Below are 24,671 nucleotides of genomic sequence, written 5' to 3'. Positions count from 1 at the left end.
CTGAAAGGAAAAAAGCCCCCCAAAAAACATTCGTACATCACACGTGACCTATATAAAAACTTTGCATAGTATCAAGGCCAATGCATTAAGGTAAAGCTGTTGGATTAACAAAACATCAAACCATATACATTTCAAAATTATGCACGCAAATAAATACAAAACACTATGCTTGTCCCTGAAGCTATTAGGAAGCATTTGGCTCCTTCATTGGAGGTCTGAGTATGTTTGCTATATCCAGCTGTGCATTGTGGAGTTAATTTGGTCTGTTGTAGCTGTGTAAGTGTACAAAATAAGATTAATCAGAATGTTAGATTAATTAAACAAAAACTGAGCATAAATCCGAAAATGACCATGAAAATAAGTTGAACCTTTTTTTTGTTTGTTTTTTTTTTGAGGGGAACTGGAGCTCCACTTCGCTGTTGGCTTTGTTAGTTTGCAGGCTGTTAATTTATCCATAGATCTCCTTTCAGCACTGCCCAGTTTAGTAATCTGAAGGCGCAACTCCACCTCTAACGTTACTGATATTGCTGCTCTGCTGTGTGCTGTTTGTAAATGATACTTCAGACTTGATGCACTTGAGTGATTAATAAATTCATGATGTGACAGTAGCTGGAATTAACTTCGGTTTTATCAAGAGAACCTTCAATGGGACTTACCATTTAAAAGAAGTATTTATTTATGTTATTATATCTTCAATAAATATACTGTTTATTTATAAACCAGGCCAAGATCAGCTGGCCGAAGCACCTCCCACTTTTCCAGGGTCAGTAACTTTTTTTAGCTGAACAGACAGAAAACCAGAAGACATAACAGATAGGACACTCAGGTGGACGGTAATACGCACTGGACAGGTACATGGTACTTTTATATAAACAAACAGACCACGCAATTACTGAATTAGCTCAAACTGCACAATTAAAAAACACTGTTCAAAAAACAGTTATTCCAAACCCTAATACAGCCTCTGAAGTTGAGTCTGACTCGAGCCACATCATTGTTTTGAGTCTAAACCCGACCCAAGCTCAACAAAAATTTGTTTGCATCCGACCTGAACCACATTGAGATTCCGAAACTGACCCGAACACATCAAAAATATCTCAGGTTGGCAGTCTTTTATTGCATCTCATTCAAAAAGCATTAAATAAAAAAAAGTCTGGACTGAAATCCTCAGTTTGTAGATGTGTTCATGCTTGTGACATCACAACCATGATAAATTCAAAACGGCCCGTTTTTGCTGTTTAGTTTCCATATGTTGACTGTACAGACTAATACGTTTTAACAGTGTTTACATAAAACACTGCGTTCTCATTAGAGTGAATTCAGTGGTATGGGCTCTGTAACTGGGCCCTGAGTGTGTCTGTTATATCCGGCTGTGTGTTTTGCTGACTGGTGTGTTGACTCAGGCTGTGCTGTCACTCATATTCACACTGACGCGGCTATGAATAGAGCAGGTGGAGGCGCGAACTATTAAGGACATGTTTGCGACGTGGTGCGTGTGTGAGTATGAATGTGAACGTGGGAGAGAGATCGGTTGTCAGTCTTTCAGGTTTATCTTGTGACCTTTACTGTACGTTTGAAATGTGATTGCACAATAGATTTCCTGTGTCTCTCTGTGTCTTCAGTTTGGTCAAACAGCATGCAGACACATTCTCATTCATCATGCACATCTGAACCCCGTGTTAAAGAACTTCTTCAGCGGTTTTCAGCATAATCTCGTTCTACTCCGTCTGTAACGTTCAGTCAGTTATCTCAGACAGTTTTTACAAGTTTCCCTGAACTTTTCCTAAAAAAGAGAGCTGACTCCTATATAATCAATATGTCCCTAGGCAGTTGAAATATGAGTATATAACATGAATTTGAAACCACACCTGTTATACTCTAACAGTAAAAGTGAGAGTGTTCTACTAAAGCTGTTCTCGTTAAGTTTTATATACATAATGTGCATAAATTGTGAATTCAGTTTGTTTTTTACTGATCAGAACAAAATAATAGTGCAAAATAATTACTTAATTATGAAAACGAAGATCTTCATGATGCATTGAGTGATTTCCTGAAGAATCGTATATGAGGTCTGAAAGGAGCGGTCAGAAGTTTATTTTTCCATACATGAACCAGCCTTAGAGACACAGTAATGAAAATAACCTGTTTATTTCTAAGCAATAAAGAACGTTTGGAAAATGAGCTTGTGAAAATATATATTTCAATGCTTTTAGTGTATTTTTGTCAATAACTACACTAAAATAATTCACTGAACTGTAAAACCAAATGCTGTGACGTCAGAAATTTACTCCAGAAATTCACTCCTATTTATTATTAATATTTTGATGCATTTTAATTATGAGTCTTTAGGAACTTTTCTAGAACTAATGAACTCATTTACTGGTTTTTGTCCCCAGTTTCTGCGTCTGTCCTGTGACACTCCCGCTTCGCTCGTCTACACCCTGATGACGGGGCACTGGGGGCTGCCGGCGCCCAACATGGTGGTGTCTGTGGTGGGCGGGGTGGGCAAGGAGAAGGTGAAGAGCTGGGTCCGGGACGTGCTGAGGCAGGGTCTGGTACGGGCCGCTCAGAGCACAGGTGACCTTTCTCTTCTTATTTGCTGTTTTGGGCTGCATGAAATGAACAGAACCCCTCAATTCCTCCAAACACCTACAGAAACACTCAGAAGGTCTGTGATTAGCACAGATTAGCACATTGAAATACTGAGAGTTAGATGCTCAGTTGCCTGTGAAACTGTCTGCATTATCAGCATCTGGATAGTGATTAACAACCTTCACATCATGCAGCTCTGCTGCTGTAGTCTCCTTTCGGTGTTTGACCTGGAACCATACTTTAAATCCATTGTGTGTCGTAATGAGCGTCATGTGTCGTGTTCTGAAAAATCAATGGCTGCTCCAGCTTAACCTTTGGCCTACACTAGCAGCGCTACATACTAACAGTGCATATCCTGCCTTGTTTGCGTAGCCAGCAGGTAAGTGTGGAAACAGTCTTGGGTGTGTTGATGTCATCCAGAGTGTTTGATGTCTTTTGCTTTCACACGTCAAATCTTCAGTATATTGTCTTTGTCCTGTGAACTGTGTGGAATGTAAATACTGATGTTATCCAGCCGTCCTCTCCGACTGGTTGATGAAGGGTCTGTGTTGGCACCTCCCATTTTTCTTCTCTTCTCCTCTTCTTTTTCACTGTGTATTATTTCACTGTGAGTTCCTGTGGTGCAAATACTGAATACTGCCTTTACAAAATGTAACTCGGGCTGAATACAGGTACTCCTGTGTTCTGAATATGTATTCATACAGACAATTTCCCCACCAGCCACAGGAACATCTGATTTCTCTGCTCATGTAGCTTTTAGGACCTGGCAGTGTAATGATCTCTGGTTACTTTGTGCTCTGTATAGGGCCTGTAGACACTGGCCGGTCAGGTGGAGTGGTTTTGCTGAACAGTGCATGCTAATTTTGCATGCTGTGTTTCTCTCTCAGGTGCATGGATCATGACGGGCGGTTTGAGGGAAGGCGTAGGCCGCTGTGTGGGTGAAGCGGTGCGGGATCACGTAGCTGCAGCCTCGTCTCCTTCCCAGTCTAAAGTGGTTGCTCTGGGTGTGGCTCCCTGGGGCATGGTAGCCAACCGCAAACAGCTAATCAATGAACAGGTGGAGTACCGTGCACACATGCGTAAACCATGTGCACAAAGATTCATTTGAAAACGTCCTTTTACACACTGCAAGCATTTTATGATGAATGGACCAATAGAAGTGGTTTGAGTTCTCAGAATAAAATGTTAGTTACAAGTAAGTTAAGAATGATAAATATAGAAAATGTTTCTAATATGCTATTCCTGTGCAACTTCTCAGATTTCAAGAAAAAATAAGAAGCTAGTAAGTTAGCATTTCATGCACACAGTTTATTGGCTATATTTACATACAAAAATTTTTGCCAACCCGATTGAATACATTCCGATTATAGATTAACACTGAGGTGTTTATATGATCACTCTACTCAACAATCTGATGGAAATCTTCGTTTACATGCTCACTACAAGCAATCTGAGCCAAAATTGCACACTTATATATAGAACCACTTAGTGTAGACGTTGCCATGACAACGAGCATCACGTGAGTCCAGTCAGAGTGAGACGAGCAGTAGTGAGCAGCGCTTGTGTTTTTATTCACTTTAAAATTATGTCAGATTCAGGAAAACGTCCCTCACATGTGCTTATTAAAGAAGGCCGAGAGGAAGACGTCGTGTTCTGAGACACATAAGCTGGACGTCTGTCCCACCGCCGCCTTTTAAAGATCAGAGCATAAACTTCTCGAACATGATCAGAACGGACTTAAACTTTCTGATAGGGAATGTAATCAGATACAGTCGTTTACACAGCAGTTAGTATTTACAGGATTACAGGTCTGCTAAAAAACAGATAGATATACACCAATACAAAATACAGAAGTTTAGACACCCCATTCAAATCACTTTTTTTGTTGATTTGCTATGTGAAAACAGGTTAACACATCCTCTGCAGAGAACACACTTCTGCACGTTACTGCACAAGTTTATTTGCTGAATTGAATATATTTGAAAAAAAAACTGTGGCCTGTACAAAAGTTATAGCACGTTTTATATTTAACATTTAATGTTTTATTTTTTCCAATATGATAAACTCAGTAAATAAAAATTGTGCACTAAAATTTGCAGACAAAAATATTTCTAAGAATTTCTTAGAGCCATGTTCCATTATTTCACATTTCAGGGCAGTTTCCCTGCGAGATATTACGTTCAGAATATATCAGAAGACTCCTGCTATCTGGACAATAACTACCAGGCCTTCCTGCTGGTGGACGATGGGAGCATAGGCCGCAGGGGAGGTGAAACAAACTTCATCACAAACCTGGAGGACCACATATCCCATCAGCGTACCGGAATCTGGGGTGAGAGACAGAGCCAGCAGCACATGTATATTAAAAACAATATAATAAAAATACACAACTTAAAAGTGTTTTGGTTTTTGTTGTGGTTAAATTTAGAAAAATGATAAAACATACATGGTAGAAAACTTAGAAAAGTGTTCAAATATGAACCTTCTTTGATTTCCATTTTGTAAATGCAGCCTTATTTATGAAGTAGAGGAACAGAGCAGCAGGTAGGGCTGAGATGGTAGTGAGCCAGAAATTAGGAAACAATTGAGAGCAGCTCCCTGTGGGCTTCCTTTAATTCTTCGATATAAATATGAAGTAGACATACGTTTAGAGGAAGGGAGGCAGACAGTCTGTGCCTTTTTCCCATGGACCGTAAAGTCATCTGTGGTGATTATGTAAGGCCGACTGAGGAGTGAAAGTAAGGGATGGGTTTTAATGAGAAAGGCCACACCTACACTTTCACTCCGACAGACTTCTGTAGCCGTCAAACACGTCTAGCTGTCAGTGAGTATAATAGTAGCTGAATCCTTCAACTGTGGGGACCTGATGTTATAACTACAGACTTTGATTCAGTACTGTGTCTGCCACTGTCGATTAGTAGTGTAGGTTACATGTCAACTTTAGGGAGGATGTGCTGCTCATACCTTTAGAGTTAGACTCATCTGGACATCTTAACCTCCAGTTGGCATCAGACATTGGAGCTCAAACCGGACGTCTGGCAGTGCTAACAAGACATGTAGTTGTCACACAGATGACGTAGTACAGCTTTAGATGTAGAAGATTTTTTTTCTAAAAAAGTAAATATATCAGCCAGACCTGCTTAACTACTGAGCTAGCTATGGCTAACAAACTAATTTGCAGCATTAGTGTTTTTAATCCAGGAGGAGAGCAACAAGCTGGCAGTATCTTCACAGGTAGCGGCCTTGGATTTACCTCACTTTTCTTTGACAGTCTTGAACATAGGAAAATGCTACTGTAAAAGAACATGAAACATACTGACTGTATACAGACTACATTTCCCATGAGTCTGTGCGCAGGGACGTAAAGATGTGATGGGCGGAGGGGCTGGGGGGTAAAGTTCTTCGCTCTTCTTTAATCTCCCTCCAAACATGAGATTAAAACACATCCCCTCTGCCCCCACAAATCTGCACCTTATGCTATTAATTGTATTGGCAATCAAATAATCGAGCTATTATCTTAGGTTGGTTAATCAAGTAATCATATAAATGCAATTTATAACACCAAACATTTCATTTTACTTCATTAAATGTGGAACTACAAACATGAGCTCCTTCTTGTGTGGGTTTCCTCTTTTTCAGAGATGCACACAAAAGTGGTTTTCAGAGCTTATAACTTCCCTTTGTGGAGAACTTTCAAACTGTTAAATGTCCAGCCAATTGCCTCTTTATCATCCACATTGCAGATTAATCACTAAGTCAGTTCATCAATAACTTACATTTTTAATTGATTATTCTTTTCATTAACAGCCCTAATCTGCCATTTATGCCATTTCAGCTAAAATAAGTTACACAGTTTACCTTTTACCTCAAACTGTAGTCAGTCACCAAAGACATGGTGTCTGACGTTTGCTTCTTTACTTTTGTACTCAAGCTATGCTTATTTTTAACAATTAGCATTGTGCTAACTGCCTGCCTAAATCATCTCACTTGAATTTAACTGCATCAGGTTGTTAAATAATCTCTAACAGACTTGCTTGTGGTTTCTGTCTCACACAGCCTTAAAATGGACAGAAGGCATAAAAACAGTAGCAGGAGCCTATTTTGTTCATTTCTATAAAAAAATTGTCAATGTTATAAAATGTCAGATGCCACATGAGCAAGTCCGTTTTAGATTACTTAAGTTTCTGGTGAAAATATAATGAAATTCACTGCATTATATTGTATTGCTCTTATATTTAATTTGACTTCTACTATATTGTATTAACTGTATCATCTGTTTTGTCCTCTTCTATCCCAAATACGTAAATAAACGCATCAACAGGTAGTGGTAACATTGAGATCCCAGTGTTGTGCATGCTGATATCTGGAGAGGCTTCTGTGTTAAAGGTTTGTTATTAGCTCTACTATTCTCTAATCCAGTGGTTCCCAACCTGGTCCACAGTGCCCCCAGACGGTCCACTTTTTTGTTCCAGCCTAACTCAGAACACTTGTGGATCAGAATGGGTTGGGAAACACTGCTCTAGCCTAATCACCGCTCTTAGTTTTGCATAAGGGTTTGCTAACAGTACACTTTTTACGCTGTATTCTGACTGATCATCTTATCTTCTGTCACATTTTAGAGAGTGGACATGTCACTGAAGACAGCTACGCCGTGGTTGGTGCTGGACGGGTCCGGTCCGGCGGCAGATATGATCACTGAGCTGCTGAGTGACCTGAGCCCCACATCGTCCTCTGGGGACGGAGAGGGCCGTGACGGCTCCACCGCAGAGCTGAGAGAGAGAGTCAAAGAGATTGTCAAGAAGCACTTCCCCACCGAGAAAGCACTAGATAAACTTGTGGACCAGGTGAGCGGGACAGGGCATGCTGATCTGTCTGTCTGTGTGTCGGACTGTGTTTTTTGTTCGGTGAAAGAAAACCAGAGAAAAATAGATCAAACCTGCAGGGCTGAGAAAACGTCCTTGACTTTAAATGCTTTTTACAAACTCTCCATGTTTTCATTTTTATATCTGAGAACAAAACCATGTCGTTTTGGATCCTGAGGTTAAGGTAATTTCCAACATGTTAAACTTGGCAACAAAAAAAAACTATTCTCTACAATTTGCAGAAAAAAAATATCACTGAAATCAACAAAACGTGTAATTTGACAAACTTTTGCAGATCACTGTATATACAGGCACCTGAGAATTTAAATTCAATTCATAAAGAATCATCAGTAAGAATTTATTTGCTCAGAAAGCTAACATTACAAGAAATATAAATAATATTAGGCTTAGGTGCCTCAGGCTTAGAGTGCATATTTTCACATATATTTACAGTACACTCTCTCTTTGTCTCTCTCTTTCTCGCTCTCTCTCTCTGTAGGCTGTCAGCATCTATCAGAACAGAGCTTTGGTCACAGTGTTTCATGGCGATCAGGACGGCCCTGATGATTTTGACACGGTCATTCTGAAAGCTCTGGTCAGAGGTGAGCTAATGGCTACAGAGCTTCAGGATGTTGCTGTATGTTTGTTCACATACGTATGTTTTATGACCTGATATGAACTTCACACAGTACACTAATGTTGATGGCTGTGTGTGTGTGTGTGTGTACAGCCTGTAAGCAGGTCAGCAGTGATGCCAGTGAGTACACAGAGGAGCTGAAATTGGCTGTAGCCTGGAACAGAGTGGACATCGCCAAGAGTGAGCTGTTCAATGGCGACATCCAGTGGCAGGTTTGAGTAATTACAAGTACATTCACACTCACGGCAATAGATTTCTGTGAACACTGTAAAGGACACATCTGGAAAAATACACTTATCTAGCCTTTTTAAAGCACTGGTGATTTATCTTTTAGCCACTTTAAAGCACTTAAGATTTCTCCTTTCTATCCATTTTAAAGTGCTGGATTTGTCCTTTATAGTCACTGTAAAACATAAGATTTCTTTTGTAGTGCTTTTAAAACACGTAAGACTTGTCTTTTATAGAAAGTTAAAGGTACTGGAGATTTATCTTTTATAGTCATTTCAGAACATTATTTATTTTTAGCACCAAATATTTCTTTTGTAGTCATTTCATTCATTTAAAATGTTCATTTTGAAGCACTGTTGAAGATGTTATCTGTTCGAGCCATATATATAGAGATATCTCTCTCTCTCTCTCTCTCTCTCTCTCTCATTTTGTTCATCTCTCTCTCTCTCTCTCTCTCTCTCTCTCTCTCTCTCTCTCTCTCTCTCTCTTTCATTTTGTTCATCTCTCTCTCTCTCTCTCTCTCTTTCTCTCTCTCTCAGTATGAAGACCTGGAGGACTTAATGACAGACGCTCTGGTGAACAATAAGCCCCAGTTTGTGCGCCTTTTCACAGAAAACGGTCTGAACATCCTGCAGTACCTGACGTACAAGCGTCTGGAGAGTCTGTACCAGTCTCTGCCTGACAGCGCTCTGGTCTACTCACTGCTGCAGAAGTGGCTGAAGGAGCGGGAGAACCTTGCTGCCTCGCACCCCAACTCCCCCGACTCGGCCGACGGAAACTGCAAAAAATCCCCCAAGGTGCCCCCCTGATGCCAAGGGGCTCAGCCTGTATGAGGTGAGAGGAGAGGCTTAAATCTGTGACCTGGTTGGTTCAATTACAGTTCTTGTGTTACAGTGAATCATGAGAACTTGTATTTCAACAACAGTTAAAATTTGACTAGGTCATTTTGAGACCACTGGCAGAGACCACCTTTATTTGACTTTCTCCTTCCTTATACAAGTGGATTATCTTATATCCTGTTTTTTTTCAGAAATGTATATTGAAAGATTAATAACTTGCATACTTAATGGCTGATTAAACTGGAAATTAAATAAAGGCAGGGTGGTCTCTGACCCTGCACAGTAATGTAGACATTAATAACAGTAGATGTTTACACTCAGTAATAGACTGAGAATTTTATTCCAGCCAAAAAAACTTAGTGCTTACTTTATATTCTGTTCCAAAAACTGAACTGAAGAGGTTGAACCACCACCTTTGGGGTCGATGCATTAAGGCATTTCTACACCCCGAGGTTGAGAAGTCAGAGGTCACCAAGCACTTGCTGCGTGTGGCCCACAGGAGTCTGGGACTGCAGGAGAAATGTGATGGTGATCTGATGGTGTCTAAATTTCATGTGTATCTGTATTGATTCTCCTCCCCGGCTGAAATGCACCACGTTTTGTGTTCCAGGTTTCACGATTGTTAGGGGAAATTTTTGGAGGAGTGTGTCAGCCCTTTTATTACTCCGCGCTCGGCCTCGAGCCGGGATTCAGCACCAGGAAAGCTGCAAAGGTACTGAGCTGACCCTCAAATATTATCTGTGAGAGCTTGGGCTTGAGTCGTATCGAGCGTTCCACTTGATTCCACACAGTAATGTTCTAGTAAAACAGCGTCAGTAATGTTCTAGTAAAACAGCGTAAAATGTGAAATTTACACCCAAAAAAATGACAAGAAGAACGCTGCCATCTCCCTATCCAAAGGAGCTGACTGAGTAGATTCAGGAAACATATTACGGTTTAGCTAGACTTTGCCAGTCTACCAAGTTAATTTAGCTATGTGGACACACTCTTCACCACACTTGTTGCTTACAGGTGTATAAATAAAACACATAGCCATGCAATCTCCACAGACAGACAATATTATCATTTATGAGGATAAATCAGGTTACATCATAATGTTTTTCTGAGCATGTTGTGGATTTCATCTGAATTTAAAGAACACTGACCAACTGCATGTTTCATTAAAAAACAGAACGTAAGTAGTGGGTAGTGCTGTCGCCTCACAGTAAGAAGGGCCTGGGTATGATTCCCGGCTGGGTGACCGGGGTCCTTTCTGTGTGGAGTCTGCATGTTCTCCTCGTGTCTGTGTGGGTTTCCTCCGGGTGCTCCGGTTTACTCCCACAGTCCCAAGACATGCAGTCGGGCCAACTTACCATGCTAAATTGCCCTTAGGTGTGTGTGTGTGTGTGTGTGTGTGTAAATGTGTCTGTCTGTCTGCCCTGTGATGGACTGGTGACCTGTCCAGGGTGTGTCCTGCCTTCCGTGTATCCTGCCTTCAGCAGGGATAGACTCCAGCTCCCTCCGTGACCCAGAGGGATAAGCAGTTTTGAACGTGTGTGTGTGTGTGTGTGTGTGTGTGTGTGTGTGTGTTTTTGGGTTTTTTTTTCTGTTCCAACCACATAAAAACTGGATATTGCGATACGAGTTATGTAATGAGAAAATGTCTTGATGTTCATTATGTAATGCTTAATGTCCGTCATTCTCTGCAACTGTAAGCATTTCAGGATTACTAAGAAGTGTAATACAAATATATTATTATTATTATTATTATTATTATTATTTGTAGTAGTAGTAGTAGTGACGTGGCTCATTGTTTTTTCTCTCTCTCAGCATGTGAATAAGCTGAAGCAGGGTGATGGGGCGTACGGAGAGAAGCCGTGTGCCTTCCCCTGGGCTTCACTCTTTATCTGGGCTGTTCTGCAGAACCGCCGTGAAATGGCCTTGTATTTCTGGGAGATGGTAAGAATCTTTTATTCTCCTTCATTTTTACCTTGCTGAGTCTGAGGTAAGCCAAAAGGAATATTTTCGTAAGGACTACACTCATTGTCCATTTTAACCAGCTCCACTGACCATATAGGAGCACTTTGTAGTTCTACAATTACAGACTGTAGTCCATCTGTTTCTGTATATTGTTTGTTAGCCCACTTTTACCCTTTGAGGGCATACTTGACTGACTACTAGCCAGTAAAGTATGGTCAGAACCCCCTGAGAACCACCACAGAGCAGGTACTATTTGGGTAGTGGATCATTCTCAGCACTGCTGTGACATTAACATGGTGGTGGCAGGGTGGTACTCTGTTTTGCACTGGTACACAGTGAAACAGATGGACTACAGTCTGTAATTGTGCACTACACAGTGCATATAAATATACTTTAGTACGTACCTAGCAGTGTAACTATGTTTCTCTGTGCATAAACGCTTGAATCTTTGGCACACCGACATCACGTACACTGTTCTTCATTTATCAAGGTACAAACAATGTAAATGTACCGTCAAAGGTACAACGGTAGTTTTAAGGTCCAGTTGTGAACCTTAAATAAATTTTTCCAGGTGGAAATTACGTATTTGCTCTTTTTCATAAGCGCATGTTTTAAAACAGAACAATAAAATAAAAAGCCTGGAGATGAGACGGGGTGTGTGGAGTCAATACAACTTAGAAAATATAATTTCAGTGGATTTTGGTACAATTATGTTCCCTGACTAAAGGTGCTGAGATGTACCCTTGGGGGAACCACCCCAGTGACATTTCATACCTTTTTTCTGAGAGTGCAGGTGATGTGTTTGGTGTTTTTGACTTGCTTACTCAAAGTGTTTCTGATTCTCTCTCAGACGGGAGAGTCTGTCCTGAGTGCTCTGAGTGCGTGTAAAATCCTCAGGGAGCTGTCTAAGCTGGAGAATGAGACGGAGAATAAGCTCTCCATGAAGGAGCTGGCGCAGAGGTTTGAGGAACAGGCCCACGGTGAGTTCTGTACTGTACACAATCATGTGCCCATGCACTTGTGCTACCATTCAGAAGTTTGGAATCACCCCTTATATTAATAGTTAGTTGTTTCATATACATTATTCACTTCTACAGTGTAACTCTAAACACAGGAATATTTACATGTTTTGTTAAATATTTCAAGGATTTTGAGTTATTAGTCATTATACACTGTAATTGCCAATTTGCGGTCATTTTTGTCAGGTTATCTACCTCAAGATGTAAACAGCTCTTTTGATCAGGGTATTAAATATATTAACTTAATTCTTAATGCTTCTTCAGCTTTCTTGTCCACAGCTCTGTACGGCTCAGAAATTCCTTTTTCCCTGTGCGTCCTTCTGATTATTTGAAAGCTATGAGCTGCACAGGTCTAGCATACTGAATTCATTTTATACATTTATCTGAAACTAGATTTGTTTTGTACTGTTGAACTCATTGACTTCACGCTTTCCAACTGGCACCCAGGAAGTAGAAATGTAGGGATGCTGAAGATGCAGCAGCAACTGCTAAAAGGAGAGAGAGAGCAGTGTGAGCCGGGTGTGGGGCAAATCAGTTAGTGTGATATTACCATGTACATCTTATATACTGCTTAAAACCAACTTAAAACACCTTACCATGTCCCTGAAGTAGTGCATCTGCAGATGTTTTAATACTGTGTCTAGTGTCTCATTTATTCTTTAGTGTGAGCCCAGCACAACTGAGACAGCTGTTTTGCTAGTATTGTGATGTGAGTTTGACTGACCGAACTGTCTTCACTTTTAAATTATTTCCATCAAAAAAAAAATGCATCTCAAACAATAACTTCATCAGAGAAGGAAAAAATAAACATTCTTAAGATACTTATAAGTAAACTAACTTTCAGTATTGTTTGGTGACACACATTTTGCATCATTGATTGACTTGCGTCACTCTCTCTGTCTTTTTTAGTCTTATTGGGTCTCTCATGTGCCCCATGTTCTCCCTCTCATCATGGCATGTTGAAAAGAATGCAGTTATGAGGTTTTTGCGTTACAGTGATGATCTGTTTTGTCAGTATTGTGAGGCCAGTTTGACTAAGCGAGGTGTCCTGTCTCCTGTAGATGTGTTCAGCGCCTGTTACCAGAGCAGCGAGAATCGCTCCTTCACTCTACTCATCAGAACCTCTCCAGTGTGGGGAGGAGTCACCTGTCTGCAGATGGCCGTGGCAGCTGATGCTCTTTTTTTCTTTAGCCACGATGGAGTTCAGGTGTGTTTACAGTTGGCACAGTGCATTCAGGCAGGTAACGTTCTCCTGGCATTCGCCAAACCCAGACATTCATCAGACTGGCAGATAGAGAATAGTAATTCGTCACTCTACAGAACACATTTCCACTGCTCCAGAGTCCAGTGGCAACGTGCTTTAAGCTGTTGTTGCTCTGAGGTGCTTCCATTTCACAAAAATAGCACCTACAGTTGACAGGGGCAGATCTAGTGGGACAGAAATTTACACTAAGCTCATCAGTATAACCCATTCTACTGCCAGTATTTGTCTATCAGGACTGCGTAGATATGTGCTTAACTTTATATTTTATGTATAAATATATAATAAGAGTTTTATATGGTAACTTAGTTACTCTTTTGCAGGCTGTAGATTCTTCACAAGGGGTGCTATCGGTACTTGCGCAGCTTTTTGGGTTAATCATTAAAAGGGAGGAAACTGGCACATACTGGTAGGACTTCATGAATGCACAAATGCTTGCAGTCCCAAATGACATATAAATGAATAAAAAGCTTTTCAAACAGTGAAAATGCTCACTAGATCGAAGTTACCATTCCTCAGCTAGAGTATCGAGATGACCACAGGCAACAAGGCGCTTGGGGCACCAGACACATTGTTTTTGTATAAAATATACTGATATGGTGTTTTGTTTTTTTGTTTGTTTGTTCTCTCTCTCTCTGTTTGGACAGACTCTGCTGTCTAAGATCTGGTGGGGGGATATGAGCAGCAGGACAGAAGTATGGAAACTGGTCTTCTCGTTTCTGATGCCACCTCTCATCTACTCCAACCTCATCGCTTTCAGGTCAGGATTCTTATATCTTCTTTCATCCTGCTGGGGTGTTATTCTTTGGGAATGTCCAGACTTATATCAATTCTGTAAAGTTTCAAATGCTGTAAAGAAAAGTACACAGAAAATAGTTGTTTCTCCTTCTCTACTGAACTAGAATGTGAGTCAGGTTTCACTGGATTTTGTATGTGCACTCTCTGCTCTCTTTGGCTGTAATTCATGAAAGTTGTGCAGAATCGGTCTGCAAAAACAACAGAGGGGAAGCCTTTATTGAAGTGTTTCTTAATTGATAAGGTTGGGTTTTTTTTCCCTCATATTTGGACAGTTTTGACTGTTAGATCTAGGCCTAGACTCAGGAAACTGTCCTATGACGTCAAAACAAGTAGTGATTTGGCTGCAGTTAATCAGCTTCAGTGCATGGAAATAAGCACAAGCACATGAGTACCTGAATTACATATCGTTTGCAGCGGGCACAGTTTAATATACGTATATTTTACTTGTCCTCATAGGTAGAGTTTGATTGTACTGATACCATTGCACGGCCACATCACGATCCCCGTGTGCAGTATAATCAGTACTTCATGTGCAATATGTGTAAAATATCCTTATAGTGTAAAGATTTTTTTGCTCTTTTATTTATAATGTTTATGTTCTTAATTTTGTGAAGCATGTCTTTAATATTTATATAATATATACACTCATCGTCAAAAGACTAGTTGCACCCAGAAGGAATCATCCGACAGGAATGAAACTCGGTGGTTAGGTTTGACATCATGAGACATGCGAATGATTCAAGTTTCACGCTTGGCCGTGCGTGTGATGTAAGCAAGGACGGGCCTTATCGCTGTACCTGACTATATAAGATCGTCCAGTTGCGCGTGCTTTCTATTCTGACTCGTGCTGTTATGTTGGTAGCGTCATTTGCAAGCAAAGCATTTGCAGCAATTCGAGCAGTTGGAAGAGCTCGAGAGGGGTCGCATCATAGGGTTCTGGGAAGCGGGATGGTCTTATCGATGTATTGTGCGCCATACCGGTCATGTAGATGTTACCATAGCATGCTGTTGGCGGCAGTGGATAGAAGGCATGCACCAGCAACGTGAAGGATCTGGGAGACCTACACAAGCCATGGAGAGGGAGAACTGATGGATTGTCCGACATGGGCAGAGTGACCCAACAGCTACGATTGTGGACATTAAGCAAGCAGTGATCCCCTCCATGAGTCATTCTGTTAGTGCCAGCACCATTGACAGACGACTGCATGACGCAGGACTACATGGACGTAGACCGTTATGACCACGCCCTCAAAGTCGCCGAAGATTGGTTGCCAGATTCAGACACACACATACTATGCTGTAGCCAGCCGCATCACCAGACCTATCCCCAATTGAAAATGTGTGGGATGCTATTGGACGCGCTATGAACACTCCACCCCTACCTAAAAAAAACTGCAGGAACTGTGTGAGAATATTCAAGCTGCATGGGATGGATTATCGCAGGACGCCATTAGGAAACTCTACAACTCCATGCTGAGACGTCTGGCATGTTGCTGTATTTGTAGCTCAATAAATATTGACCATATCGGTCTAAATTTTTATTGTTCCTGATAACATTTATCGTTCTTCCGAATAGCATTGCAGTGCGACACTTCTGGGTGCAACTATTTTTTGAAGATGAGTGAAACTGTAACCTTGTTAAGTAATTAATAAGGTTAATATCTTTTTTGTTGATTCTCTTCTAGATGCTTCTTTTTCTTGAGTGCCTTACTATTCCTTTTCTGCTGTAGCACTGTGTATTTCCCCAGTGTGGGAGGATCTTACATCAAAAATTAAATTGATGAGCAACAAAACGTTGTGAAATGCGCATGCTCTCATTTTACAGACTTGACCATATGCAACTTTTGATAACCAAGGGTCACTGTCTCTCTTTCTCACTCACTCTTTTCATCCCCTATTCAGGGAGCACCAGGTCAGACACACAGACAGCCTGGAAGGACCAAACACAGCAGCCTTCTCTCTGGCAGATCTCACCCAACACATGTAATGAACAGACATTTTGTGCTTTCATTTTTCTACTTTGTCTCAAAACATTTCCGTTTATTGCTGTTTTCCTTCTCTTTTCGTCTCTTTCTCAGGGATGAGGACAGCAAGCCTGATGATGGCCATCATGGTGCAGATGCGGACAACGTAGATGGAGAACTGGAAACCATACCCTTATCTGTCGCTGACCTTACACAATTGTAATCAGTATTTTTCTTGTATTCAGACACACCTCGTACTTTTTCTAACATTAAAGTTCTTCCTGTTATCAGAAGCATATGTGTAAAATATCAAATGTTTTACAGGGAAGAGGATGCTGAGGAATGTGCTCCTAAAGGTGGGTGTGGTGACAGGTTGCTTAGCTGAGGCAGGCTTACTGCGAACTCCTAGGATTTCTTACAGCTCAGTGGAAGATGATTTTCTTATGTAGCTTCTTAACTACAGAATAGCATCCTGAGGTTTTTAGGAATGCAAGCATGATATGTGTTTCTAAATCCAGAATAAAACGTGCGTTTAGGCTTGAAGGTGCCTAGAAGCACCGTGGCTCATTTTCTCCTGTTTGTAATTGTGCTGTTATTTCATTTAGAGTGAAGGGGTTTTATCTGTCCTGTTTTACTTAGATTCCTGTGTAAAGCACTTTTCATTTCAGTTAGATAATCTCAAATTGCTGTATAATTAAAGTTGTTGTTGCATTGTTTTATTATTATTATTATTATTATTATTATTATTATTATTTTGTTGTTGTTGTTGTTATGACTATTATTATGATTATTAATGTGATGTTTCATTTGTCCTTATGTTTCAGGGGGGTCGAAAACTGTCGCTCCCAAAAAACATCCTTTCATACTACATCGATGGCGGCAGTTCTGGTTTGCTCCGGTTACCTCATTTCTGGGAAATGTGCTGATGTACTTCCTCTTCCTCTTCCTTTTTGCTTACATTCTGTTGATTGAATTCAAGCCTCCACCTCCAGATGGCCCCGCCCCCATCGAGTTTCTTTTGTACTTTTGGATATTCACTCTGGTCTGCGAGGAGATTCGACAGGTGTCAACTTATACATGTATCTCACAGACACACACACACACACACACACACACACACACACACACACACACACACACACACTGACATCTTTGTCTCTTCTTTATAGTCTTTTTTTACAGGCAGTACAGGATTTTCTCAGAGTATGAGGTTATATATCCAAGACACGTGGAACAAGTTTGACCTCACAGCCATCATGCTGTTCTGTCTTGGGCTCATCTGCAGGTGTGTGTGTAGCAGAAAGGGCTGGACTTTGGGTTTGTGTCCACTGTATTAGTTTCATGGCATGGCAAAGCAATAAGCCTTTTGAGGCTGTGTTTCTGTGATTATTATTATTATTTTTTTTAATCACAGGTAACGGGTGTTATTAAGTACAACACTAAACAAGTTTACCTGTTGTAAAATCACGGTAGAGCACAGCCTCAAGTAGCTTATTGCTTTTATAAAATGGTGACAGCATAAAACAATAATTACACACGTTTGGGAAAAAGTCATTTCAATTGATAATCGCAGTAAACAGTTCATCAACCAGGAAATGCAGTTCATTTAGAGTATGCTATTGTTGGCCACCATGGACTGTTGAAAGAGGGCCAGGAACTGAGTCGCCGATCAGTGTATACTGCACTCATGTCATGAACTTTTACATTTCTTTTGTCTTGAAAACATCATATTGTAGCAGTGTTTCATGCAGAAACTTTCACTTTTTATAAGTAGTTTATAAATAGTTTCCAATAGTGCTTATATGTGTTAGCACACTTGGTTTAGTACTGCTTAAGGCAGATATAGCGGTAACAGACATTTGAAGCATGTAAGACATTTCAAGTTGCATTTATGTTTTATATTACAGTTTACCAGTGAATTTTTTTTCTATTACTACGAAATACTACAGTTATATTAATGGAGCAGTTTAGCCTGTTGGGTATCTTTTAGCCTATTTGTTTTGCAGTCTTTTAGCCTATTTATTAAGAAAGTAAGAATAAGAAGTCAGAAAACAAAGATTGTTACTTCGTCTATTAGTTCACTCGGGCATCCATAAGAGCAGAATAACATGCCATTCACAACACAATAATTTATAGTGAGTTGGCACATTATTATAAAGAATTCGGCTGTTGTGAGGTGATGAAAGGGGCACATATATTAAGTTTGTGTATATCCAGTATTTTACATCTTTAAAAGCCAATCAGATTTTAGGACTGGATCTGTGTTTTAATAGGAGTTCATATACCTGTGTGTGTTGTGTGCTGCAGGATGTTCCCTTGGTCTTATGAGTTTGGGCGTGCAGTGCTGTGTCTGGACTACATGGTCTTCACTCTTAGACTCATTCATATCTTTGCCATTAACAAACAGCTGGGACCCAAAATCATCATTGTTGGAAAAATGGTGAGGAACGTGGCCGTGGGTTAAAGTTTTCAGAAACATAACATTGTGTACTTTATCTTACTGGAATCCTTTTATTTGTCTCTCACAGGTGAAGGATGTCTTCTTCTTTTTGTTCTTCCTTGGAGTTTGGCTGATGGCTTACGGGGTGGCTAATCAGGCGCTGTTGTACTCTTACGACCCTCGACCTTATTGGGTGTTTCGCCGAGTCTTTTACAGACCGTACCTGCATATCTACGGGCAGATACCGCTGGATGAAATAGACGGTGTGTTTGTGAGAGATGATGGGCTTAATTCATGTCTGAGAAATTGGCCCTGTATAAAAGTTCTTTAGCTGGTAGTGCTAATCTTGTTCTTTACTGAACTGTCTTTTTCTAGCTCATAAAAGAGGAGAGAAGCCGTGCACAAACAATGTGACCCTTATCCATGAGGGGGCAGAGCCATGTCCACAGTCTGAAGCTAACTGGCTGGTGCTCATCTTGTTGTCTGTATACCTCCTGGTCACCAACGTCCTGTTGCTAAACCTGCTCATTGCAATGTTCAGGTATTCAGCTGCCACAGTGGTCTCTCTACCCATTTTGCATTACATTGCCCTGGATATTTGTTCACCTAGAGGGCTCCTTAATAGTGCATGGCTAGAAATGCTACCAACAATACAGAGGAGGAGTTTGTAAGTTACTAATCTTGCATGTAGAGGTCTAATTGGTTGAAGTGGACATGAAGTGTTGATAGTAAGATATGACACTTCAGCCATTTAGTAAGTAACCTTGTGTTAGTGGTTAGAATTCTGGCTGATTGATCACAGGGTTGCAGGTTTAATGCCTGGGTCTGCTAAGTTGCCGCTGTTGGGCCCTTAAGCAAGGCACTTAATCCTCTCTGCTCCAGCGGTGCCGTTATTATGGCTCTGACCCTTGCCTTCTAAGCTGGGATATACAAAAATAATTCCGCTGTACAGTGCAAGTACAATGACAATAAAGATACTTAACTTAAAATGTTATCATTACAGGAGAGTGTAATAATTTTTTGCAAGTCATTTTGGAGCATTTCTATTGTTCTGTTCATCATGAAATTTTAATACAATATAAAACCGCTGTTGATTTTAAATGGTGTAAAAATAAAAAGGTACATCCAATATCTTATGGATATTTATTTATTAATTGAGCAGTAGTATGTATTAAGTATTTTATGTTCGACTGTTCATGTGGAGTGTATAGTCTTTCACAGTGGATATGTAACAATAATTAACTGCTGGTTTATATGGGTTGTCTCTGCAGCTACACGTTTAGTAAGGTCCAGGAACACAGTGATGTGCACTGGAAGTTCCAGCGATACAACCTGATAGTGGAGTATCATTCCCGACCATGCCTGGCGCCGCCCTTCATCATCATCTCCCACCTGCACCTCTTCATCAAGAGGAACATTCGCAAAGTGCCTTCCGTCAAGATCAAACACTTCAGTACGTAAACCATTGGGGTCTGAATCCAGGCCAGGAGGACACAGCACTGTCCAGTTTGTTGTTGTTGTTGTTTTTTGGCCTTCATTTAAGATAAAGAGTGGGATAAGAGGGGATAAAGAGTGAAATTGTATGTGCTCCCAATTTTTCCAGTTTTCAAACTTTTTTCTCTATCCATCAGTGTTGGATCTCCGGGGCAGGAAGGCCAATAGGCTGAATACATGGGAGGCAGTGCAGAAGGAGAATCTGCTCTCCACACAAAGCAAGAAACTGCGGGACAGTGACACCGAGCGGCTCAAACGCACTTCTGCCAAGTCAGTCCCTCTTTACCCTCACACAGCCTGCACAAGCAGCGTCCCAGACGTAGTACAGAAGCAGCATGTCATTTAAAGAGTAGGCTGTACGTGCCACGATGCAGAAACCTGAATTTAAAAATGTCAAAAAATACAAGTCAAAGGAAGCACTAGCTAAACATTTCTTTCATGCTGCATATACGTTTCCTGGTAGGGCTGCCAGCCTTGAAATGATTGCCCAATCATAAGTTAGAAAGCTGTGGATAAACAAATGTATTGTATTGTGCCCTTTTGTGTTTAAACTTCTGCATACAACTGTATTTGGAAAAGAATGTCTGTAGAACTTGCTTGTTGGCCAATGCATGTAAACTGTAGTAGTGTAGCTTATGTGTCTTTCATGTCATGAAGAGGTGGTATGTGTTATTCTCAGCTTCTTTTACTGCTAAGTTTGCTTTTTGGGCTCAAAAACTTGCATGAAATGTACACCAAGGGCCATTTAGGGACCCTCACTGTGGCAGTTGTTCATAAGAACATGAGACATGGAGAATGTTTGAGACTTGCTGAATTGGGTGCTGCCATCTTCTGTGTGTGCATGCAGGGTGGACAACGTACTGAAGCAGATGGCAGAGATTCGAGACCATGATCGCAGGCTGAGAATGCTGGAGTCTGAAGTAAGTAAAGACCATGCATGCCTGTCTATTGCTCCACACCGTGTTCAGTTCCTTTGCCCCTCTGTGTTTGAGTGTGTGTGTTAGCATGCTGCATACAGTATGTGTCTATGTGAGCATCTCAGTTGAGCAACAGCTGTTGTGTTTGCCTGCTCAGCACAGACTGCAGACCATCAGTCATCTCACTGTCTCCACGTTCTACACCCCCCCCCAGCCAACCAACACCACCACCACCCACTTGGTTCACGTTTGGTCACATTTCAGTGCTTCAACAGTTTCTTACCTTTGCAGTGTTATACTGTTATAAGTGAAATAGTCACAAGTTCCACTTATTTCTCCAAATTTCTCTGTAGTTCAATCTCTGAGATGTAAACAGTCATTCAGAGTGGTTTGACGTAAAATGATTCATTGTAGGGAAACCAACTGACTCTAATTTCTTTACAGTGGTGGTGGTGATGATAAGAACCAGAGGTCATGATATGTACAGCACAAACATAGCCATTTTATTTACTATCCAAAACCACCAGAGAACCTACACCTGAGTTTTATATGCAATGTAGGTGATATTAAAATAGTTGTAAATAAATGTATTGCCTTACAATACCCTGCATGTACCTCTTCACCATAAAAAATACATTTCAGGCTATTTTTACCTACTCCAAACTATCATATTTTGTTTTAGATATCAGGCAGCATATTTATACCCATTTCTTGTAATAGCTTTGTGAGACAAACTTTTTCAGATGTCTGGTTTTTATCACCGCCACTGTGACTTAGTTTCAGCTCCAAGTTTGAACAAAGCATTTCACATCAAACTACTCTGACTTGATTTACATCTTTAACCATTTAATTATGCAGACATTTTTAACCCCCCCCTCTCTAAGAGTTTGATTAGCATGTCCAGGGCTACTTAAATGCACTGCCTAAATACTCTAATAAGAGCTGGTCAGTGGTCTTTCATTACTGACTGTGCCCACGATATACCCAGAAAAGCTCATCATGATATAGTCTGTTATGACCCTTTCATCAAATAACTCCTAGTTTTGACTTAATGTCTCTTTATCTGCCTTTCTTCCAGATGGAGTTTTGCTCTAACTCCCTCTTGTGGATAATGGAAGGATTAGCTCAGAGTAACCTGATCAGACAGACTCGTCCTCCTCCTCTTCACAGAGGTGCTGTTCTCTCCCTCCCTCTCCCTCTCCCTCCCTCTCTCTCTCTCTCTCTCTCTCTCTCTCTCTCTCTCTCTCTCTCTCTCGCTCGCTCACTCAGTCCAACTGCTCTCTATCCGTCTTACTGCGACAGCATATCTAGGCTTATGTTTCTCAGTGACTTAACAGAGTTCTGCTTATTTTAGATCACCCTTATATATACACATTGCTGAAGCAGCCTCGTGAAGGCTCTTAGAACTGATTTATATTCGGTACTGCATGTCTAGAGATGACTGCAGTCAGACTACCTTCCCTTCACTGGTGACCAGCGAGTCAAAATCACAGTACAAACAAAAATGCTTAAAGACCCGTCATCTTGTAAATCTCTTGTTCACTGGAGCTACGGCTCCATTTATATCGAAATCGTAGCTTAAGCGAGTGCAGTTTTCACATTGCAAGAGCTGTAATGTTTAAAATTATAGCCTATATTATCTAAAACATTGTCTTGAGTGTTAAATGGGAGAAATTTATCCTAATACCACAGAACTTCTGAACTGCCTGTAGATAAGTTAGATCAATCAGAGGCAACCAAACATCCATGCGTTGTGACATCACAACCACAACTTGCGGCTGTCTGGCACACTATATTCAGGGGTCAAGCCTTGAGCTAGAAAATGTGGATATTTTGGTCTTAGAAAAAAAAGCCTGAAGTTTATTTTATAGAAAATAATTGCAGTTTACAATATTAATCACATTATTAGTCAGAAAAATCGCAATTAGATATTTTCCCCAAATCATTCAGCCCTAACTGGAGCTCAGATTTCATGGCATTTGTTAAAATGTGGTGCGGTAAATGAGCTGTGATACTTACCACACAGCCTCAGGAAAACAATAATCGAAGCGTCCGTATTCAGAGCATGTAAATGTTTGCAAAGCAATGAAAAGCTACACCTTGAAGTCCAGCGCTGATCTGTCTTGTGTTCGGTGTTTCAGACACGATCCCGACCTCCCCCTCTTCACCAAGCTGACCAAGCTGATGAAGCAGTGCTTAAAGGAGCCTCAAACCAAAGGAGCTACTGGACAGCCACACACACACACACACAGGCATGCAGTGATATTAGGGTTCTCTCACTCTTGTGGTCATAGGAGAGAAAAAAGGCATGTCTTGGAATCTCTTGCATTTCATATATTTTTATATTATATCTGCTCTTTGATCTGTTTATTTTCTTACAGGATTGTGTCTTTTTAACTATCCCTAAAGATGTCCCTGTAAAAACTCACTTTTTCTTCCTTTTTTAAATTCATGTTATTGTAATAAACACTGTGACAGACAAATGTAATTTTATAAATTCCATGAATAAGGGTGATGGGGTTTTTAATGTTGAGAGTGAAATATAAAGGTTTAACTACAGGGTCCCCCCATGTCCTGGAAAATAGTTGACCAATTTTCATGTCATGGAAAACATGGAAGATGAGAGAAAAAGTAAAATGTTCTGGAAAATTCTGTGTTGTACTGGAAAATTATTTCACCATTCTCCTATTTTCCTTTAGCTGTGTATGAAATACCAGGCTATTAATTAGAGCTCCCCAAAACGGATAGCACTGCCATCTGAAAGGGCTAAGTTATGAATAGGATCATATTAACGTTCAAATCGTAGTTAATGGAAGAGAGTATTTTAAATAGACTGCTCTCGGTTATGTTTTGTCAACCCTGTAAACACACACCTCCTGAGTCCCGTCACATAGTAGCACATGCAGGTTGATGACATTACAACATAAATGAGTGTGTAAAATTTACTGGCATCTGGAGGTGAGTTTGCACACTGCAACCAACTCCCTCATGCCTCCCTTTCCAAGCATGTAGTAGAACCTGTGGTGATTTTTGCTTTGCTTCCTTATGTTTTCGCTTCTTTGACGGCGAGGATTCACCGTCCCTTGCTTTTTCTTGTGCTAAATAATAAGTATGATCTTCGATTTGTCAAAGTTTGGGTTCTCAAACTTCTCACAACACAAAGTTTAGCCAGCACCGGCAACAACCACTGATTCTTCTTTCCATGTCTTCCAGCCGGTGCTATAGTGACACGTTGGAAGAGGACCTTCTCCTTGTTTAGATTTAAAGGGCTCATTCAAAGCTAATGAAAATTATTCATAGTTACAGTTGATTATACACTATTGAAAATATGGTTTTGTTTACTATATTTCATTTCTTCCCTAAAACTTACACACCACACCTCAGGGCTGGACGGGCTGTCCGGCATAGCAGGCATTATCCCAGTGGGCTGGCACACCTTTCGGCCGGTATAATTAAATTTATAACTAGTGCCCATTGGTTCATTTTCAATACTGACCCTGGGCTAGCCCAATCACATCACTTAATCGGCTCCACTCCTCCCCCTCTGTCCTCACTGTTTCTCAGTCAGATGATGTGACTCAAAGCCGAGCCAAAAAATCTGTAGATGGATGTGCAGTGAACAAACAAAAACACAAAGGAGCTGCAGAAAGAAAAAATTTTA

The 24,671-nt window shown here is 40.6% G+C and overlaps 1 protein-coding gene and 1 long non-coding RNA gene across 3 annotated transcripts in view; one reads left to right on the top strand and one right to left on the bottom strand.

The window, feature by feature from the left end:
* Positions 1 to 23,662, top strand: part of trpm4a (transient receptor potential cation channel, subfamily M, member 4a) — a 37,130-nt gene extending 13,468 nt beyond the window's left edge. Inside the window, 27 exon segments of the mRNA XM_036560743.1 lie at positions 2,397 to 2,577; positions 3,480 to 3,649; positions 4,747 to 4,924; positions 6,914 to 6,978; positions 7,212 to 7,436; positions 7,954 to 8,056; positions 8,185 to 8,303; positions 8,859 to 9,118; positions 9,120 to 9,153; positions 9,769 to 9,870; positions 10,968 to 11,096; positions 11,968 to 12,097; positions 13,198 to 13,343; positions 14,045 to 14,157; positions 16,098 to 16,178; positions 16,274 to 16,378; positions 16,484 to 16,515; positions 16,984 to 17,222; positions 17,329 to 17,444; positions 18,467 to 18,599; positions 18,688 to 18,862; positions 18,975 to 19,140; positions 19,871 to 20,052; positions 20,231 to 20,363; positions 20,941 to 21,013; positions 22,089 to 22,182; positions 23,152 to 23,662. Coding sequence (XP_036416636.1) covers positions 2,397 to 2,577; positions 3,480 to 3,649; positions 4,747 to 4,924; positions 6,914 to 6,978; positions 7,212 to 7,436; positions 7,954 to 8,056; positions 8,185 to 8,303; positions 8,859 to 9,118; positions 9,120 to 9,153; positions 9,769 to 9,870; positions 10,968 to 11,096; positions 11,968 to 12,097; positions 13,198 to 13,343; positions 14,045 to 14,157; positions 16,098 to 16,178; positions 16,274 to 16,378; positions 16,484 to 16,515; positions 16,984 to 17,222; positions 17,329 to 17,444; positions 18,467 to 18,599; positions 18,688 to 18,862; positions 18,975 to 19,140; positions 19,871 to 20,052; positions 20,231 to 20,363; positions 20,941 to 21,013; positions 22,089 to 22,182; positions 23,152 to 23,186 — 3,519 coding nt within the window. The 3' untranslated portion in view covers positions 23,187 to 23,662.
* Positions 4,812 to 23,201, bottom strand: LOC118800496. Of its 2 annotated transcripts, XR_005006244.1 has the most exons (5): positions 23,030 to 23,201; positions 17,063 to 17,203; positions 9,526 to 9,667; positions 9,022 to 9,144; positions 4,812 to 4,919 (listed from the first exon to the last, which is right to left on the bottom strand). It is a non-coding gene; the product is annotated as an uncharacterized LOC118800496 (long non-coding RNA). The 2 variants fall into 2 exon arrangements; XR_005006245.1 differs by lacking the exons at positions 4,812 to 4,919; positions 9,022 to 9,144; positions 9,526 to 9,667 and adding an exon at positions 14,021 to 14,246.
* Positions 23,663 to 24,671: the final 1,009 nt, after the last annotated feature.

This window comes from Colossoma macropomum, unplaced genomic scaffold, assembly GCF_904425465.1.
Source record: "Colossoma macropomum unplaced genomic scaffold, Colossoma_macropomum, whole genome shotgun sequence".
NCBI lineage: Eukaryota > Metazoa > Chordata > Actinopteri > Characiformes > Serrasalmidae > Colossoma > Colossoma macropomum.
This window is presented reverse-complemented; position numbering and strand designations above follow the sequence as displayed.